Consider the following 22,269-nt stretch of genomic DNA (forward strand, 5'->3'; position numbering starts at 1 on the left):
GTCTGGAATAGTCTGCCATTGGAGGTGGTTCAAGCACCTACATTGAACACCTTCAAGAGTAAATTGGATGCTTATCTTTCTGGGATCCTATGACCCCAGCTGACTTCCTGCCCTTCAGGCAGGGGGCCGGACTTGATGATCTTCTCCAGTCCCTTCCAGCCCTAATGTCTATGGAATCTATGAAAATCTATTAAATCTATCTAGTCATTAATAATGTGTATACTTTGTTGACAAAAGTGCTGTATAGAATCTGGACAACTGGAAGACCTTAGTTTGAACCCATATTTGGTGAGAGTTGATCTTTCTCTAAAGTATTTAAAATATTAAAAGGAGCATTTTCCAGAATAGAATCATAGAAAGTTAGGGTTGGAAGGGACCCCCTGCTCAAGGCAGAATCATCCCCAACTAGATCATCTCAGCCAAAGCTTTATCTATTTGAGTTTTAGAAGCCTCCAAGAATGGAGCTTCCACTAACTCTCTGGGTAACCTGTTCCAGTGTTTTACTGCCCTCCTAGTGAGAACATTCTTCCTAATATGTAATCTAAACTTCCCTTGCTGCAATTTGAGACTGTTGCTCCTTGTTCTGTCACCACTGAGAACAGTCTAGCTCCAACTTCTCTTGAACCCCACTTAGTAATACACCCTAATACTTTATAGGTTTGCAATGGTCTCTCTTCCAACATGTACTGTATTGCTGCAGCTGTGGTATACAATACTAATCACAAAATATTTAGTTATTCCAAAGTACTGCATATCAGTAGACTTTAAAATGCTCTCTTTATATTAATTTATTCATATGGCACAAAACCTAAATTTTCAGAAAAAAGTTTTGTTTAAATAAGTGAACATCAGGGTGTCAAGTCATGTAATGATTTTTTATATATGCACCAATGTCTTCTAGTAAGGTATGCTCTCAAGTAGCTCCCATGATGTTATAGAATCTAAAGCTATTTACCTACAAATTTAACCCTTTTCCTTTTGAAAGCATGTATAGTATAACAACCTCACCACATCTTGAAATCCACACATGAAAATGGTAATTGTATTAAAAATTGGATCCTTTTTGCAAACAGTACAGACCTTATTCCTTGTAAATGGGTCTGTAGTCATGGAACTTAAGGCAATGATATATCACTAGTTCGTGAGGTTCACTTGTCTGAGAACTTTCCAAAGCTGGGCATTCTCACAAGTTGCTGCTTAAAGTAGATCTGGGCCCCTGGCATATGTTATACTTATGAGGTGATTAATGTGTTAATCATATCATAAACAGTAAGCTTGACACATATTAAGGCAATTAATGACACAACAGAAGGAGAAAGGCTGAAAGGGCAGCATAGGAAGCACTGCATCAGAAACCAATACTTGGTACTGTGCTTTCCACAATGCCCTTTGAACATCCAGGCAGGTGGGAAACCCAGGATCTGGGACTTAGTCTTCCTACTCATGGGCTTCCCATCCTCCTGTAACACGATTTGGATCTGACAAATGTTATGCCAGATCCCAAAAAATCATGCCACGTGTTTTTGGGAATCTGAGATAAAATGTGTTGCATCCTGAACATGCAATTAAATTAATGTCTGTCAGGGGCCTAGATATTCACTGAATGCCATAATGTACTCTGTGCTCCAGAATGATGTCATGAGGCATTATGATACAAGACATTAAGCTGGGGCTCTTGTTTCTTTTAGATTATTAAATATTGTAAAAGTTATTTTGGAATAAGCAGACATATTATTGCCAAAATACTGTCCAAATTCCAGCAGGTTTAACAGCATATATCATTCATGTTTTGTTCTAAATCAACATGTGCTGTGAATTGAGGAGCTTTTCCATCCCACCCTAGTACTGTCCTCATTACTTAACATATAACTTAGCAGTTTTGAACCATGGACAAAACTTTTTTCCAAAATACACCTTCATGTTTATCTTCTAACAAAGAAAAGAAAAAACATATATTAACAAACATCTTGTTTATGCATATGTGTATCAAATAACTCACCTTGATATATAATATGAAATCCTTGTTTGTTCTGTGAATAGTCACTGTGAAAATATAAGCTGGTTTCATGGGTTGTACTAAACAGAGGAGATGGTAGCTGAGGACCACTAAGTCTCCCAATAACAGTACTAGTCTCAGTAGATCCACTTCTTACTTCTAAGTAATCGTGTATTGTCTCAGTGGAAAAATTTACAAACTGCAAATGCACTCCTGGAAAATAATATTGGTAAACAAAAGCATGCAGTATCAATAAGATGAATATATTCAACTATGAAAACTGTATCCTGATAACAAGAAGTAATGGTCATCTGGAATGTCGATATCAGACATATGGTAATAGTGGAACGAGATTCTTAACTTAAACCCATCAATTCTGAATATAATCTTGGCTACTCAGAATAAAACCTTCTTTCCTTTTCTCTAGTGGTGCTCAATCTTTTGGCTCCGTGGGACAGATAAGTGGCAGGAGGCTGGTGTGGAGGCCTAATCAGTCCTCTGCTCCCTGACTAGGTTTTATGCTGCCCTAATTGGCCCCATGCTCTCAATCTAGCCTGCAGTGCCCTGCTGGCACTCCAGATCCAGGGAAGCAGCAATTAGTTGCCACAGATCCCATTCCATCAAATGTCTAGACCTTTAGGGAGCCCCATGGGCCAGATAATATAGCTCTGTGAGCCAAATCTGGCCAATGAACTGGGGGTTGATCACCACTGCCTTTGTCTAATATGAAGAAAAGATAAAGATTGTTGCTATTGCAGGTGTTATCAATTCAAAGGGATGAAATAAAACCCTGAATCTGTGATTGTTTTTGGTATATTCTGACAAAGAAAAAAGGACTTTTAGCCCCAAAGTCAAATTTTACAATTGGTAATTACATTTGCCTACTTAGAATCTCCTTTTAGATTCAGTTAGATAGAGCTTACTTTGATTCCTTTGAAAAGAAAAAGAAACCATAAACGTAGTACTTGGCTGAAAGCTCTTCAAGGAAATCATAGGTTACTGGATGAAGTGGAATTTCAATGGGAAACATTATTATTATTTATCTATTATTAAGTCGACAGCAATCAAATGCACCTAAAAACAGGTGCATTTCAGTGGTAGATGAAGTTATATCTAAGTATAATATAATGCAGAGTGTTTTGAATTTTTGTTTCTTAGAGAGCATTAAATCAATTTAATGAAATGAATGAATAATGCATCCATAACTTACTTGGGCTTAAAAAAAACCAAAAAGAAAACAAAATAATCTAATATTATGGGATGCATTTACCAGCGTCTCAACCTAATAATTAAATATGCAGTTCCTCACAAACTGTGCTATATGATGCTGTTGTAAACAGAGAGAGACTTTTGACTGATTCAAGGATGAACAACAGGAAGCTTATTATATAAGTGGTAGCTAATCTATCTGATCCAGATGATTTGTTACAATTATTAGAGGATAGTAGGGGGAGAAGTTGCTCATCCAATTAGTGGAAGGAGGGCTCTTTAAACATTTTCTTTTTTTATAGTGTTCTCAATAAGGTAAAATTAAACAGGTTTTTTTTTTCTGTCTCAAGTGATCTAGCACAAGTATAGAATGATAATGCAGTGCTTCAGTTACAAAGATGATTGAACCCCATCAGTTGTTCTGGCAAAGACAATCACTATGATTTAAAATACGTAATGCCAATGTAATTATTCAAATGCCATAAATGTTTTTATAACTATCTACACCTTGATATCTAAAGGGTAGTTTGTCACTACATCTCAGAGATTTGTTGTTGGATAACATAAGCACCTTGTGAATGGTTTTCTAAATCATAACATTTTATTTTCTACTGAAAAAAAAAACTTTAGCATATTATTTAATTACAGATACAATTACTCTTTTATACAGAGAAAGTACAACACCATTATATGCCTGTTCTTTCCTCCTTTGGTTTTGCAGTCTCCCAATTTAACTTTTACATGGTCAGAGGGAAAGTAAGCAAATGGAGAATAACTCTTTAGCCTCTCAGGTGGTGAGAAAGTGGAAGGAAGAAGGGGCAGATGGATTCTGGTCCCTGCTGCTAGATTAATTTTTTATTTTTAACCATTGTCTCTCTAATGTAAAAATGCATATAGAAGTCCAGAAATAGCAATTAGAACTGCACTTTGTGCTGAATTTGAGGTTATCTGTGTCAAATTAGTTGTGTTCTGCAAATACCTAACAGGTGGGGATATAGGTAGCATTTAGATCTCTCTTGGCTCTGATCAAAACTTTAGTATTGCTTAGATGGGAGTTAGCATAGAAGTGCTTGATCTGCATTGCTTCTAAGCACCGAGATACATTTGCAGGCTAATCACAAGTATATAATTGTTTTGCAATTGCTGAGTATAGTTGATTTGAATATTTTTTTCTGACTTGGGCTTCTAAATTCTGCCTAAAGGTTGTTTGAGAATGATTTGGATCTTGTCCTAAATTTTCTGAGGATTAGGTCCACACTAGGCATGCTCTAGACAGCAGCCAAGAAGGATTTTCTCTGACATGCAGTTCTGGGATCAGTCTCTGTATGCAAACTGAGAACAGGAAACATTTCTCTCCTGCACTCTCAATGATACCACAACCTCTGCAGGAGGTAGAATATCACTGATTTGGATAAAAAAGGGAACAGGAACCAGATCTGTGAAGGCTAGTGGGGAGAAATGGAGATTGTGACTAATTGGGCATAGTGATGGGGTCTCTAAAATGGGGAGAAAAGAGTCAGTAGATGAGTAAGAAACTAAGATCTCATGATGAGTTGTTAGGAAGACTGAAGATTGAGAACCTGTACTGAATTAGGAACAGGTGAGGAAGGAGGGAAACGGTTCTGAGAAGGTGGGTATAGGATAGTTGGGACTAGCTGGTAGAGACCAGAACAAGAATGTAGGCAGAAGAACGGAGAAGCTAGGCACAGAACTGGAGGGGCCCGGGGCTGTGTACATGTGCTCAAGTGATCTGAGAGAATTCTTCTGGGTTTGCTCTTTTGATAGAAAAAAAACTTACTTGGAGATGCCTGAACAGACATTTGAATACTATGTCCCTGAAGAGCAAAGAGCTTGATGTGCTGATGGTGCACAATCAGGGGGTCCCTGTGAACACATTTTAGTGTGCTCTTCAGGCTCCCAGTCAGCCTGGTGACAAACAGAAGCAGTATACAGGGTAGTCCTGACTGGTTGACCCAGATTGTCTCACAGGTTTTGTCTTCCTGTAGCATAATGTGGGGATTGCAAAGAAGTCATGTTCTGCTTTCTGTTTTGCCGAAGCAGCAGAATCCAGTGAGCAACACACTGTCTCCATGCGGAGAAAAGGGAGAAGCAAGGCACCCTGGAATGATGGAGGACTAGGCGATGGGTTTGCTCAGAAGAGAACATGTACAGACATTGAATCTTCCAGGAGAGCCTCTCCTCAAAGTGATTTAACCCTGGTTATCCCCAGGCTATTTCACTGCGGGAGAAAAATCCTGAAGACCAGTATACTCCTGGTTTCTCCTGGGAGAAAAGTTACTGTCCCAGTGGAAACTGAATATCTGTACATGGCCTAGGACTGCTAGAAATGAGTATCAGGGACACAAGCACTGGAGGCAGGTTTGCTTGGAGGGCAATCTTAGGGAGAGGACCCAGGGTCTTGGACTGCTTGGTCAAGGAGACTGGGAGTGTCATATGTACATTGTTTTCCCTTCATAGACTTCTTACTTACTTAGTAAACAAGGTGATGAATCAGGGAATTGACATCAAGATTATGTCATTTCTACAGCACCCTTAGATTCATTTACAGTGGATGAGGCAGGTGATCACAAAAGGGAAAAGGAACGTTTAAAGCAGCTAAATGCTGACCTGAAGAATATGGTTGTTTCCATGATGCTGCCACAGGAAATCTGTGTGAGATGGTGATAGGCAAATTACTTAACCAGTAACCATTCATTCCCTGTGTGTTCCTATTCTCTTAATGCCTGCCTGATCTGAGATGAGGAACTTTGATGTAGAGATTCTAAGCACACACAGCTGCAAATGAACTTTGCACTGAGAACTGTGTTTTGAATGCTTAAAGTGCTATATAATGAAAAGTACTCTGAAAAATCAGGACACCCAAAAGTAACCTTAATTTTTGTGCCACATTTCCTCATCTGTAAAGCATCAATGGTGTGAATCAAATGACTGAGAGGGTTATGTGGTTCACAGAAAAAAAAGTCTACAAGTTAAAATATTTTATTCTGGTATTTCTATTAGAAGGTTACATTTGCCAGTAGACCACTGATGTCTCCTGTTCAGATTACATTCCACCAGGTTAAAGATGCCTAAATATATGTATGGTGAGTTTTTTGGTTTGTTTGTTTTTTTAATCTGAGCTGATCAACAAGCTCCATTTGGAAATTTCCTACCCTTCCTTTATGTTTAAGAGTAATTTCTAAAGTGACATATTTATTTATGCAAGAGGCATGGATTTCTTAGGAAGATATCTTCTATTGGACCGAGTAGTGTAGTTGGGACAGAATTAGACAAGCTTTTGAATGCAAGACATTCTTGCTCAGGTATCAAACCTCTCCTGAAGAAATCCTTGCCTCTTGCAAAGTTTCTAGATCATCATGACTACAAAATCACACATACACTACCACATTTATTTATAAATTCATCCATATGAGATTGAATGGGATATTTCAATAAAAACTGGTAAACCACTGAGATCATTACCCAGAAATATTTCTTTAAATACAATCCAAATTGAGGTGTCCCCTCCACCCCCCAAATTACTTAGTTTTAAACACTACAAGGTGTTTGGGAAGAAAGAAGGCCAGGGAAAGGAGGGAAGGAAACTCCCTGCTCTGATTAATTACCTACTGGGCAAATAATCACTTTAAACTCACTTTTACATAGACTTTTTCACCCTTAAGAATACACATAGCCAAACAAACACAACACAAAATATGTTGGCTTTGCAGTTAAGACAAATGCAGAAAAGGTGCTGGAAAATGTAGTTTTAACATTTTTGACATTTGTTTTTATTTCTTATGTTTCTTCTTGTTACATTCTATGGTTACATATACTAATATAATTTCTCTCTGTGGGATATGCTCTGAAATAAGGCAACATACATGCTCTAAAAATAAAATGCTGATAATGATGGGCTAAGCTTTCAAAATAGTCAATTTTAGTTTTGTGTTAAAAAAACACGTACAAGCAAATGAGTAGCTGGAGCTATAGTGATTTTATTATTTTCTGTATGCATACATGAAAACAATAGCTTTTCTCTAAATTAAAATCTCTCTTTTATGACATGGACTATCCCTAAAACATTTTAAATCAATTGGCCAATACAAATATTTAAAATATTATAAAGATTTTTTTCACCATTCTAGAAGCATAACAACAAGCAACAGGATAATCCTTGAAAGGATACATACCAAAGCCAATAGGCAGCTTGATTGTCCATGTACAATCTAAACTGCTGGGGTAGTTGCCAGGAAACCCAGGGCTAAGGATCACTCCACTGAAGTCTAACATACCACCACCACATTGTGCTGCAGAACGACAGAGATTCTTGTTGAGTAAAGTTAGATAATTGATCAATTCAAGCCTTCACATCTCAAACTTAACTGTACTTAATTTTAAAATGATTAATTTTATATTTGAAACATATGTACAATTCATTATCTCATCTTAACATTACATTTGTGTAACAATCTTCTACAAACAGGCATTGTAAAAGTGATACTGATTAACCAGGTTTGAGGTTAGGAGAATATGAGATATGTGTAGATGTGCAGGTCAAAATGTGCCTTCACTCCATGTGTCTGACCCATTTTTTGAGCAGACAAGTGCTGCAATTCAACACTCAGTCATACTGGCACAATTCCTAGTGAACTTGTGCAAGTGTATCTGAAGCTGAATGTATTGAAAAATACAAGCATCTTACTCTCTGAACTCTTCAGAAAGCATTTTTAAATACAGTATTTCAGTACCCAGTCTCATAAAAAATGAAGCAGCTACAACACACAGAGTGAAGAAAAGGTAAAATATGCACACACACACACACACACACACACACACACACACACACGTCCATAACTTCAAAGAAACCAATTCCTTAGGGCTTGATGTCTGAGTAACTTAGTGATTTTAATATTTATTTACTTTGCAGTGCTAGATTTAAAAAGTAAATGTATGTTAAGAAACTGAGATGACAGATAGGTTGAATACAACTTGAAGCCAGCTTCAATTTTTACCTGCTAGCCTTAGCTATATGCCTTTAAAGTATTTTTAAACCACTGTTTACATGCTAAAAAAAACCTCTGCAAAATATTAAAATTTTAGGTTGAGAGTAAGGGTTTTTCTTCAGCATTTACTCCCTAAAGTAGTATGAACAGAATCTCCAACTGTATGCATAGTTATGAGTATTATCTTTTCATTCATATCAAGAGAACTGATGTTGAAGAAGATAGAGGAAACTAGAGGCATGATCTTGAGAAATGTTAAACAATTTTTGAATGTTATTAAGCACCCATAATTGGTGGACCCTAGCACCTGAAAGGAAGTGCTTACTACCTGGCAGAATTAGGCTGTCTATCACTTAGGTCAAGAGTCTCTTTGGCTCAAAACAGTGCAAGTAGTACATATTGCATGCAAACTTAAAATGTGATGTGCAGCAATCTTCTTTGTGCAATAGCAAGATGACAAGAAAAATGTGTGGGTAGGGAGCCTAAAGGATTTTTATTTTTAACAGATACAACAGGATGGAGTACTGTAGTTCTAAGAATTGTTTTTCATACATATTTTTGTATAGAAGTGTGTTGGCACAGCAGTTAAGATGTCTTGATATAGCTCCAGAAGCATGTATTCAAGCTTTGCTCTAGATTCATTCTCAAGACTGCTCTCCACTCAACTCAGATGTAAATGACTGGTCTTTTGCACTGGCAGTCAGAGGCAGCTAGAAATAAACACTGACCATATAGCTGACTACTGTGGTATTGGCCACATAAGCTGGTATGGCTTAATCGGGCTAGCTAAAGGTGTCATCTGGGTTCACAAGGACACTGACTGATATATTTTAATGCAGATAAAATGCTTCCTTTGGTATTTTGGCAAGCTGCTAATGCAGCTGTCAGCACTACATAACTGGCCATCTCTGCACCTCAACCTTTGAAATAATGTAACAGGGAAGCCTTGCCCTGTTACTCAGACAAATAAGCAAAACTTAGGAGGTTCTTTTAAGTCCCAAGAGATAGACCTGTAGATAGTAATGCCACCAGGGAAAAGCCCCTGGAGGCAAGCAGCCATAGGGAAAAAGGAGACAAACTATCGGCAATGACCAACAGCCCTGTCACACATGTAGTGAAAACAAGCAGAGCTAAAAGGACTAATGAGGGACCACTGTGCTCACACCAAGTGATTGGACCAGCTGGCTAGAAAGAGAGAGACTTACAGGTATAAGAAACTCATCCATAAACCAGCAAGCTCACTTTAGCCCTGGCTGGGGAAGGATAGCAAGCTCCCAGGCAGAATGCTGTAAGATGGGAGTCACGGTAAGGGGAGCCCAGGCATGCAAAGGGAAAGAAACCTCTTTTTTGTGCTCTCCGTTTGCCCAGAGTGGGAATGATTTCAGCTCAAGTTACACTGAGTACCTGGAGAGGCTGTACATTTTTGTTGTGATGGGGATATCAACCATCAAGAAGACTGAAAGTGGCTGTGAGGGGAGGCTAGGAGGTTGCATCACTGGTGCCTTAACGTACCCTGTGAGGCTTTAACCCCCAGCAACAGTGGAAACCTAGTGGGGGGAAAGCATTTCTGCAGGTTTAGGAGAACCCAGGAGGAATGTGTATAGCCCCTCCATAGCCCGAAGTCCAGAATGTGAGAAGTTTAGTCCAGTGAGAGCAATATGGACCAAAGTGGGGGCTTAGCACCCCAGCCAAGGCCAGAATAAGGGACCCAAGATAAAGGCAGCAGAAATAGCAAAGACGCCAAAATCCACAGGGTTAATGCCTAGATAGGTGTGACCTATTGAACCTGGTGGCTCTAAGAAGGGGTTATGACTGATTGACACCCATGAAGTCTGGATGCTGAGGTTAGGCTTGTCCCAGGCGCTTCTTAAGCAAAGAAGATTTGATGTTAGAATCAGAAAAACTGAGAACTGCAATTATTTTTTATTTAATTTGGTTCTGTAGGACATATTACCTAAACAAATAATATATGCTTAGTTCCATCTGAAGAAGTTCCGTTTCTAGAAGACTTGATTCTTCTTCTCTTCTCTCTTCCATGATATAGGGGATTCTGCTTGGCACATATTTCTGCCTTTCCTCTACCAGTTTGATTATTCTGGGAAACCTTCACAAAATAGGGCCTGTTTGCTAGGTAGTCTTATAGACTCGAGGCTAGTCTGAATTCTTTGGGACATTTTTTTCCACAAACAAACCCTTTGATTCAGGTTGAGAACACTTCATCTCTAACCTCTTGCACAGCTTTCATTCTAGCAACATGAAAAATAATTATAACATCCAATAGACATACCCAAACATATGGGAATGGGGTAATTCCATCTTCTCACTGGTCCAGGCATACAGGTGATATGTGAATGTCCCTATGATTATAAACATTTATTAATACATGTAACAAATACACATAATCACCTCCATTTTACTGCTGTAACAAAAAACAAGATATAATCTCTGACATCTTCTATATGAAAATTTAATTGTATTGTAAATTTAATTTGTACCTTCCCCTTCAGTAGGATTGGGTGGATAATATAACCCTTACTTATGTGACTATGAGCCAGTTTAGAGAATTGTACTCATGGTCTGTAGGGATAGATAGATAGATAGATAAAAATACATCACTTATCTCTCTCTCGCTCTCTCTCAGGGGGTTAAATAGGTCATAAGAAGAAAATTAAAAAGAAAAAAAAATAATTTAAGGTACCAGAAATTAAGATATTAGAAGTACAGGATAGTTCTATTTTAGAAATAGTTCTCTGAGAAAAAAAAAAAAGCTAAGACAAGAACAAAAAGCAAAAAAAAAACCAAAACAAAAAAAGCAAACAAAAAAACCCCAAACACACCCTAAAACACACACACACAAGCTCTAAACTTGCCTTTTGATATTTTGAGCAATCCATATTAAACAGGTTCCCATACCACCAGGGGGCAGCCACTACCTGGTTCAGCAGCTCATGCAATCATGACTATTTGGTAAACAGAGTGGGAAAAAAATATCTAAAGAGAGAAATGCATCTGGGCTCCGCTGAAAACCAAACAGTGTCTATTTCAATATGACCTTGGCAGGAAAAAAAGACAGTACCTCTGGCTGTTAGCCTGTTTGTACAACCTTGAGTTGAACTGCATAGTTACTTCTAATGTTTACGTTATATTTCACTTCAAAACCTTTATAGCTGCAGGTACTGGATATTTGTGAAAAACACACCATTATGTAAAATACTTTATTAATTAGTTTGATGACTTCTCATATTTTCCTTTAAAAAACAAACAAACAAACAAAAAAAAACAAATACCCTTCTGTCATTGGTCCAAACATATGTTATTTATTCACCACTGACACAAAGCCAAAGTGATAATGTTATGCTTATGCAATAGCAAAATGCAGGAACAGCACTTTTATTTTTTACGTTTGTACAGTCTGTAGTCCATTCTTGCTTTTTAAATCTCATTCAATTTATTTCATGTGTTCAGTATGACATATGTTCACACTTCAGTATTCTTATACGAAATAAAACGAAGGTAAAAGTAAACCAGAAAATGCCTTGTTGCTCCCCTCAGAGACGCAGTAAAATCGTCCTTACATGGTCTTCCTTTGCTGCACAACACAGTTAGTAATCTGAGGTCTTATAATGGGTCTCCCTCTCCGGCGCCATCTTCCTGGTCACCCACACCTTATGTAGGGTGCCCTTGGAGCCCTCTTGGAATCATTCTGTCCCACTCTAATCTCGCCTGCCACGTCCTGATGGAACTTACTATGTGAGCTGGAGACTGCCTATTCTATTGGGTATGTTGGGGTCTCTTCTAGAACAGCCTGACCCCTTTTTATTCTAGCTAGGCCTCCCCATTCAAACCCACCACACAGGCTTTGATTCCTAAGCTCTAGCTTTTCCTCCAAGTGCCTGGAGGCTCAGGGCCCCCTTTTCTGCTCCCTTCTGGAACATGGCCCTCCCTGGCCCAGGGGTACAGGTGCAGGTCCCACAGCAAAAGGTCCACAGGTTCAAAACAAGGGGCAACCCTGCAGTCCCTTGCTGGCACCAGGGTCTGTGCCCCCCACAAAAGCTGTGCCCTCGCTGGCACTGAGGTTCCCACTCTGGAGTGGGTCCTCAAAAATGAGGCCTCCTCCATCCCCTAATAGCCTCACCCAAACCTCCAGTCGTAAACAACAAACACAAAAACTCAAGCCCCTAGGCTATAATAAACTTCTGCCTCATGGCTAAAACATCACTCGAGCCACCCCTAAGAGTGCTCCATCCCTCACCCATACCAAACTGCTCATTCATTTAGGATCTGGCAGAGTTCCTTCCCCTGCAGCTGGCAGCAGGGAACTTCCTGCTTGGCCTCAGACTTCGGGTTTAAATGGGAGCCAGGCCTTGCTCCTTCTGGTCAGCTGACCACTAACAGGTATGAGTCACTGGCTCCCTCCAGTTGTCTTAGCAACTAGCACCTGAGCTTCTTCCTCATTGCTCCCAAGAGTAGCAGGCACCTTAGTGCCCTGCTACAGGTCTTCAGTAGGAGGAGAAAGGTCACAGTCAAAGCTACAATCAGCACTAGAGCTGAGAGAGACCCATCAACTGTTCTTGGGAGGAAGAAGACCTGAGTTTAAGGGAAATAAAAGGAGGGATAAGGACACTGGTCCCAATCCAAATGACAATGTAAGGATCTAGAGGGAAACAATACAGGTCCAAAATTCAAATGTCATCTTAAGGATCTGGGAGAGGAGAAGAAAAGGCCATTACAGCCAGGAAGGAAAACAAATAGCTGCTGCCAAAGCTTTGCCTTCTTATCCCTAGCTCAAACATTTATTTGCTGACCATACTGCTTCCTGTTGTGCTTATCATAGGGAGCACTAAATACCACAACAGCCACTTGCTTAACCAAAAGTGGAACAAACCTCATTCTGCTCTTTCAAACTTACAGGTATGTTTAAAGATTTGCCCATGGCATGTCTTAACTCTGCTCAGTTCAAAAAACCTAGACAATGTTTGACTTTATGAACTCCATGAAAGCATGTTTCTGTTCATGTATAGCTCATCCTTTATAACTTATTCTGGCTATACAGTCCAGAACAGGATTTCAGGCCTGTAATTCCTTTTAAATGACTGCTACTGTCAAAAGCGTGGGGAACCTCATTCTTTGCTACAGGAACAGCACCATTCTTGTGCAAAAAAAATAAGATTTGAGGGAAAAATGTAAGTTTGTATCTATCCTCCCTGGTCAGCAACCAGGGAAATTACTTTTTCTGAGAGATTACAATTGTGTTTCTGAAGTTCAACAGCTTTGTGAAGGACAGTTCTTAATCCTCAGTATTACGATGAAAAGCAACACTGCTGCTGGAGGCTGGGCTTGGCCCAATGTGAAGAATAAATGACATGTCTAGCTGAAATGACAGGGTTACAAGGGTTTTATTGTCATTTGAATGACCACAAGACACACCTACTGTTTTGCAGAATGTATTTTACTAAGGTCTATATAATGTAGACCATCTGTTTTTTGCTTATCCCCTGGTACTGAGGTACTAATTTCGTTTCACAGAGCAGCTAGAGGATCGACCTTGGTCCTCCAATCCTCATCCCTCCAATGCACAGTCAGTGAGCACGAGTGGCATTATTGAAGAACTGCAAAGCAAAGGTATAGGTCTCTGCTTTCTTTTAAAAGGTGTCAAGAATTCTGATAATGGGTTATAAAGCATTGCTACATGACAGCAGAAAGCTCATGTATAACATTCTCTTCACTTCAGCATTTCATTGTGTAACAAGTCCTGCAACATAGTTTGCCCAGGTAACAGAGGTAGTATTGTGTTCTCTCCTTTTTAATGCTCCGAAAAACCTGAGTGAAATGAAGCTATTAATTTTAGTGTAACAGATGAGGAATATATGTGCACGCACATGCACGCGTGCACGCGTGCGCACACACACACACACTTATATACTATTTGGAGCCTTAGCTCAACCATACAGTGCTAGGTTTTGCATTTGGTACTCTAGTTTAGCTATAAGAAGCAGCAAAAGAAAACCCAAGCCTCTCATAGATAGACAAGTTCTTATTGGCTGCACATATCAAAAAATTGAAATAAGTAAGCTCTTTTTGACAAAACTAATTGTAATTCATTCTTATTGAATGATCTCCAAATCTGTTTTCAGTGCAGGAGAATAGCTTACTTATTTGGGGAGGGGGGAGGTGTTGGGAGTGCGGGAACACACTCATTTCTGAAATTGGCCTTCAGGTTAAAACAAACAAACACACAAAGAAACAACAAAAAAAGGAATATATGAAAGAAAACTAATGGCTTTCCCAGAAAAACAAACATTTCCCAAGAACGTCAGTCAATATTCCTTTCCCACTCTTTACTGTTTTTTCCTTTATCTGGTACCTTTCCTTCACCTCTTACCCATCATGGTTTAGTGATATTATTCATGAAATGATTTATTTAAACTGAAAATTATTAGCTCTCTGACCTCAGATCATGACCCGTCACTAAACTAAGAATGCGTAAACAATACTGAACAATAACCTACAATCATCATGCAGCAGAAATGTAGAACCATGATCTTTGAAACACAGTTTCATAGATGTTCTATCTGATGGAGACAAACTTAAAAACTTCATAACTATAATTTATTCCAGTATGTTGGCATTTTTAGTGTGGGTACAATATAGATTTATTTAGATATAAAGACATTAAAGAACTAAAAGAGAGAGCTTGAAACTGAAAAATACCCGACATACCTGAAGGGAATAACCTTGATCACACTGGAAAGATACCACATCTCCAACCATGTATCTGTCTCCAATTTTAATTCCACTGCTAGGGGTCTGTGGTTCAGGACAAGAGTCTAAACCTATAGCTGTGAAAAATTGAGATGTTTAGAAATGAGAAAGCAAATATAGACAATTTCTACTTTTATGCTGTTTGGGCTTATGGAGCATGTTGATTTCGAATAATAATATAGAATGATAGAAACTTAGGGTTGGAGGGGACATCAGGAGGTCATCTAGTCGAACCACCTAGTCAAAGCAGGACCAGCCCCAACTAAATCATCCTAGCCAGGGCTTTGTCTAGCCAGCTGTTAAAAACCTCCAAAGATGGAGATTCCACAACCTCTCTGGATAACATGTTCCAAGGCTTTACTACCCTCCTAGTGAGAATGATTTTCCTAATATGTATCCTAAACTTCCCTTGCTGCAACTTGAGACTATTGCTCCTTGTTCTGTCATCTGCCACCACTGAGAACAGTCTAGCTCTATCCTCTTTTGAACTCCGCTTCAGATAGTTGAAGGCCACTATTAAAACTGTTCTCAGTCTTCTCTCTCTAGACTAAATAAGCCCAGTTCCCTCACCCTCTCCTCATAAGTTATGTGTCCTAGCCCCCAACCATTTCATTGTCTTTCACTGGACTCTCTCCAATTTGTCCACATCCTTTCTGTAATGGGTGGGCCCAAAACTGGGCACAGTACTCCAGATATGGCCTGACCAGTGCTGAATAGAGGGGAATAATTACTTCCCTTGATCTACTGGCAAGACCCCTACCAATGCAGCCCAGTGTGCTATCAGCCTTCTTGGCAACAAGGGCACACTGTTGGCTGATTGGCTTATTGTTCATTGTAACCTCCACAGCTGTTGCCTAGCCAGTCAGTTCCCAGCCTGTACCAGTATATGGGATTGTTCTGCTCAAAGTACAGGACTCTGCACTTGTCTTATTGAACCTTATGAAATTTCTTTTGGTCCAAATCTCCAATTTGTCTAGGTCTCCGTGGACATATCTATACGTACCCCCAACTCCACAGGTACTAAATAACTACACAGTAACCACTGGTGTTGCACAATCCTGGTAGCACATGGCTTGTTTCTGATCCCACTGTGCAGGAAGCAATGAGTGTTGGTGTCATGGTTCATGCCCGCTGATGCTATATCACCGTAATGACAAGCACAATGCTGTGCTGAAGTAGCGTATCATGTAGACGCCCGTTCTGAATCCTAACCCTACCCTCTACTTTATCTACTACTCCCCCTAGTTTGGTGTCATCTCCCAACTTGCTGAGGGTGCACTCCATCCCATCTTCCAGGTCACTGCAACATGCTGCAGATGCATCTCAGGTTTTTCTGGGACTGTTAAAATTCTGCCAAGAAGTTTGGATGCAGCTATAATGAAGACATATTTTTATGTTTTGTAAACTATATTTCTGTATGTAAAATGTCTTGCTTTTTGAATGGACAATGTCACAAATAATGAAGGGTTAAAAAAATCCCAGGGAAAGAGGACCTTTCTATACACATTCTTCACCTCTATTTTAAATTGCAAAAAATGAACATAATTACTATACTTTTCTTAAGTGAAGGACATGAAGGGTGAGGACTTTGGTACATTAAAGTATCTATAGTTAGCAAAATTTTGGAGACAATGAATTGTCATTTATACTACAGTTCTCATAATTAGCTGAGAAAGGAGACATTATGATAAGTTACCAACTGTAGTGTGCAAGTAGTCTATTTTATTCACCATCATGATTGGTTTCTTCTTAGAGTATTCTGCATTGTTCCAATTATTCCATTCTAGACTTTATATATATTTTACACACACACACATACACACACACACACACACACATACTATATTTTACATAAATGCCTCTTTTGATACAATGAGGACATTTTTGTGTTATACAAATTAGCCACTTATTTTCTGATTATGTCTATTTTTTAAAACAATTTCTAGAAATAATTTGGTTCTTATGCCAAGATCTCTTAATTTCTATACAGCTTGAGTAATGTTTTCCTCCTTATCTTTGTTTTACAGAACAGGCACATCATCTGTTAAATGTAAAGGGGCCTCAAAAAAGCAACTGCCATCTCAAGCAAGCCTAAAATTTTGCTTGGTATGAATACCAGAACATTATATGAGTTTTGTTCAGCTTGTGTAAATACCTTTTAAATAACTACAAGCACTTACACATTTTGCCTACATAATTATAAATTATAAGCATCAACATAACACCATTTAAAGTATGTTACAATTCACCTCAATCTTTAGATATTTTCAGCTCATAACAGAAGTTTATTTGGCAAAAACAGCTTTATCTTTACATAGTTATAAATCATCAATCCATCAAAGAGGTAGCTAAGCACATGCTTAACCTTAAGCATAAGTAGCTCATTTGAAGTCAATGGAACTACTAGCATGCTTAAAGAAATGTATCAGTGAGTGAGTCACTGGATTATTGTCTCTATGCATACATACAAAGACTAAGGGAAGAATATTGTGGCATTTCCTTGACATATTGGCACTGCGTCCTTTGAATCTGTGCATCTGAAAACTGATCACTGCTACTTTGCCTGGGTTTTTTTCTGGACCATCACACCAGCAACACCACTTTAACAATATTTGTTCAAGTCCTTCAAAACATGTCTGTCATATGGAGTCATATCAGTCACTCCAAAGCAACAAAAAGTCAAACAGCTTCAAGAGAGAATGGGGAATTTCTTTCAGCTAAAAATAATTCTTTGTTCCATTCTGTTCATACCTTAAGTGACTTAGACATCACATGCCTCAGACTGATTCATTGATATTCTTTTTTCCTTATATACTAGATCTTTCTTTTAAGGTACTATACTTTCACACATGATGGGAAAGGTCTCTTGACAACCTCATAGCATTTATCTTATATACTACACAAGTGTATATAAAATTTGATAGAGGACACTATATTTAAAACTATGCTAAATAGGCTTGATGAAACTTTAAAAAATCAGAAAAAACATGCAGCCTGCTATCTTTCTCAAATGTTACAAAATGAGATCAAACTTTTTTTCCTACCATCTTCTACTATACATAGCATCTTTTAGCATTCTCCGCTGTTCTCTGCAGATGACATACATTCTGTGTATGCCATGTATATGAAAAGTGGCAATAAACTTAAAAAACATAGGATGCAATCCTAGTATCCATAACACAGGATATGTAATCCATAATATGTAAAGAACAACAGTGGAAAGGGTGGATACAGGTTATATACTATATTTATCTGACTCTAAGACAACTCTAAACTAAGACAGCCCTGTAATAATTAGATTCTATCCATGGAAAATTATAGCAAATCTATACGTTTTCCATGTATAGAATCTAATTATTGGAGGGTTGTCTTAAATTCATCTTTCCACTGCTGCAGCATGGAAAGCAGCGGCAGCGGGGAAGGTGGTGGGTGGGCAGGTAGTAAGGGGGGCAGGTGGTGAGGAGGTCAAGCAGCCTGATCCCTCTTCCTTGCCCCATGTCCCTCTCATCACTTGCCCTTCCTACTGGCTAACCCCCTGGCACCTGCTCCCTTGGTGCCTGCATCTCCCTCCTCCTACCCCTTCTGCACCTGTCCCCAACTGCCTGTGCCCCCCATTGCTTACCCACCAGCTCTGGCAGTGCTCTGGTGTTATTTCAGCCCAGTTGCTCTGGCCCCAACCTGGCCTAGTAGCAACAGTGGTCTCAGCAGCAGCTCTAGACTTGGCTCAAGCTCTAGGGCCTCGCCACAGCTGCCACCAGCACAATAACTGGTACTAGGCTGGGCTTGGACAGGAGCAAGAATGTGTCATGCCTCATTCTAGAGTAGTGGTGAACCCATGCCAGAGCAGGAGGATAATTACCAAAGGAAAGGTGCAGGCAGAGGACCAGCATTATAGTTGTTTTCATTTCCAGTCCTGTAAGTATAATGCTGCTCCCTATAGCTACCTCCCTTTCAAAGAGTAGTAAAGCTCCTATAGTGTGGTGTTGCGGGCTTGCTAAATAACATTGCTGGGCACACTACAACAGCTTTACTACCCTTTGAAAGGGAGGTAGCATACAGGGAGCAGTACTGTTTGTCAGCAGGATGTTGAATGGTGTTGCAGGAATGTCTGAGTAACTTCCCAATATGCCAATGTATCGCCATTTAAGATCCACTTTGGCACGTCTGCTCCTTATTTCACAATAACTTATTTTATCGTGCTCATTTGTTTGGAGTAGTATCTCACCTAATATATTCTGTGCAGCTTACCTCTCTAGAAACCATACATATTTCACCAGGTCTAATGACAGTATATGCTTAACTCTTCTTCTGACATACTGCTTTTTGCTTGCTGAAAATGTAGTGCATTTTTATAGCATTAAACACCTATTCCTTAGACATTTTTTTACTTGTGTTAAAATGAGATTCCTATATTATATTAAGGAAGCTTTGATTTCTCCTTCCTCTGGTGGGAGAAGCTGAGGCAGTATCCTTATTGTAAGAGTTGAATATTTCTGAATACACATGCCCACCAGAGAAGAAGGATTGCAGCAACCATTACTGAGTGTACAGTTATACAGAAAAGATCATGTATTTGTTCTACAAGTATCCTCCCTTTTGTGGCAGCTAATAAAGATTTCCAGATCGTCCAAGGAGAGGACTTTGGATACTGTAACATTGTCAGGAACTAATCTTGTAGTAATTGAGTCACACAAGAATCAGTTTGAAGACAGAGAATGGTGTACCTGGGACAAATGTAAAGACGTATATGAATGACTGCCTGCTTTTATGCCAAATCACCTGAGCCAATGCCATTCAAATATAAATTATTTTAATAATTAATGTTATAAGCAATAAGAAAGGAATCATTTTACTAACATCTTCATCAGCCACATATGGTTTTCAAATAATTGCATTCTATTGTCATCATCATACCTGAACACCTTTCAGTAAACCATTAAGCAACAGATTAACATTTGCCATGTGTGGCTTGTTCTTTTTTTTTCCTCCTCTTCCCAGGGGAAAAAAAAATGTGCGTGTGCAATGAAGAGTTTTGTTTCATTGTTTCCTGATATTTTTCATAACTTAAATGCACACTGAGCATTATATATTTATAATAGGAAAAACACAATTTAGGAAATACACCTTGCAGTTGGAACAGGATGATGGAGGCTATGCCAATTCTTTTTTAGCTGCTTGAGTAGGTAATTAAAGTATTTCTGCCCTTTATTGATTAGTTATAGACTCATATATCTAGTCTGACAGATTAAAAAATTAATTCACTTTTTTCCAAATCAACAAAATAAAATATGTTTTTCTTTGTAATTAAAATGTACTAAGTCATTTCTAAATTGAACATTCCTAATCTATGAATACTTTAATACAAGAATATAATCATCATAATAAATAATAATAAAAAAAGCAATAACAACAAAACAGCAACATTAAGCACAAGAAATGAAGTTCAAATAAAGTTTTGTCATTTTTACTTTTGATTGCACTGTCAACATTTTGTGCAGGTGTTATACAAACTACAGTGTCTCCACTTGCTCCTGACTCATAAAATCACTTTTTTATTCCAGTTTAATCCAAGAGTATTCCCATACAGACAAAATATCAGGGAGTGTAAAAATGAATTAGATTTACCAATCCCTATAATACAGGGTGAAGGCCTGATTTGTTTTCATGAAAATCAAATGGGATTTTTGTCATCAACCTCAACGAGAGAAGTATTAACCTAATACATGCAATAGGCTGAACATTACCCTTCATATCAGATAGGCTTGTTGCAAAATAAAAGCAAAATGCAAACAATTATAATAACTTATATGTACATTACCTGTGTACTCAAGATGAAATCCAGCAGCTGACACACTTATGTCAGACTGAAAGTTTAAGTACAAATTGTTAGATGTGCTGTTGAGAAGTGGTGGTATTGTAGTTCCTGAAAAGAGAAAGGTTAGTTTATTACTATAAAGAAATGCAGATACAGAGGTTGAAGCATAGATATTTCAAATGTAAATATAGTCACATATAACTGTATGATAGTCTTCCAGAAAACACATGTGCCAGATACAGTTCTTGTAAAGCATGGTAATCATTTTCATTGCAGGATATCACTGTATATACTCTAGTGTACCTGTCCCTTGTAGAGATTTGCTAATGTATTCAGTGCACCACAATATAATATCTGCAGCACATTTTCAGAATCTGGCAAGGAAGACAAGCACACTAATAAGATCTAACTTTTGGTAAATTTCTGCTCACACACTTTCATGAATGCAGGGCAGCACTTCAGAGTCTAAGTGGTTCTGAGAGGTATAAACTTTTGTAGGCACCCACCAACTTTGTCAGATGCTAAGAATGGCCTCTGCAAGTCCATTTTAAATTGCTGGTAGTGTCAGAATGCTAGTGTCCATCTCTACTATTGGCTAATGACAAAATATTTACCCCTTCTGGACAGGTTTTGCATCCTTTGTTATAAAAAAAAATGGTATGGACACCAGACAATGGAGGAGACATCTCTATACTGTGGCAACAGTGCTATAAAATAGGCCTGGTTTTTAATTGTGCTTTTTCAACTCATGCTGCTATACACAGATTACTGCCAACACAACTTATTTTTAAATACACCGTTGGTAAACATGACCTGTAAAAGTGAACTGATACGATATCAATTTACTTCAAGTAACATAATTTCACTGCATCAATTTCAAGGCTCTCAAAGTCACGTTGGGGTCTTATAGATCACTCCTACTGTGACAATGTTACCATTTCCTAGATTCCAGAAACACAGGTTTCTATCATTTAGCTAAAGAAAATCTATCTAACCTGCCAGGTAGTCCTATCCATAATGAAGATCTTTCAAGAAGTTATTTTTCTATAAACAAATTTTGTTAGACTTGTTATAACCTGCCATACTGTGGTACATAAACTGGCACAATGTATCAGGTTCCTGGTATATTATTGTTCTTATTACTACTATTACTATATAAAACTGGAACTCCTTTTGCACCACAAACTGTACTAAAAAAATATCAACCCACGGGCTTAATTTAGCGACTCTTCTTGACATGACTAACTCTAACTCTTCTTGAGGTGACTAACTCATGTCAAGTAACCCGGACCGTTCAAGGAGGTTCCTAGCTGAGATACAGGACCTCCACTTAATCTACAATGTGCACAGTCCCAACGCCCTGTTGGACCTGGTCCTGGCCACAGGCGATGACCTGGTAAGGGGCCTCCAGGTCCTTGACCACCTGCGTGATAGCGATCATCGCTTGCTGGAATTCACCATCCAGCGCAGGGTGTCAAGGG

The 22,269-nt window shown here is 38.7% G+C and overlaps 1 protein-coding gene across 1 annotated transcript in view; it reads right to left on the reverse strand.

Annotated features, from left to right (window-relative positions):
- CSMD3 (CUB and Sushi multiple domains 3) overlaps window positions 1-22,269 on the reverse strand; it is a 332,707-nt gene that overhangs the window by 152,998 nt on the left and 157,440 nt on the right. Inside the window, exons 11-15 of the mRNA XM_019552043.1 lie at window positions 20,792-20,896; window positions 14,932-15,050; window positions 10,499-10,568; window positions 7,399-7,515; window positions 2,000-2,209 (exon numbers count right to left, since the gene is read on the reverse strand). Coding sequence (XP_019407588.1) covers window positions 2,000-2,209; window positions 7,399-7,515; window positions 10,499-10,568; window positions 14,932-15,050; window positions 20,792-20,896 — 621 coding nt within the window. The remainder of the gene's footprint in view (window positions 1-1,999; window positions 2,210-7,398; window positions 7,516-10,498; window positions 10,569-14,931; window positions 15,051-20,791; window positions 20,897-22,269) is intronic.

This window comes from Crocodylus porosus, unplaced genomic scaffold (assembly GCF_001723895.1).
Source record: "Crocodylus porosus isolate Cpor-Errol unplaced genomic scaffold, CroPor_comp1, whole genome shotgun sequence".
Taxonomy (NCBI): domain Eukaryota; kingdom Metazoa; phylum Chordata; order Crocodylia; family Crocodylidae; genus Crocodylus; species Crocodylus porosus.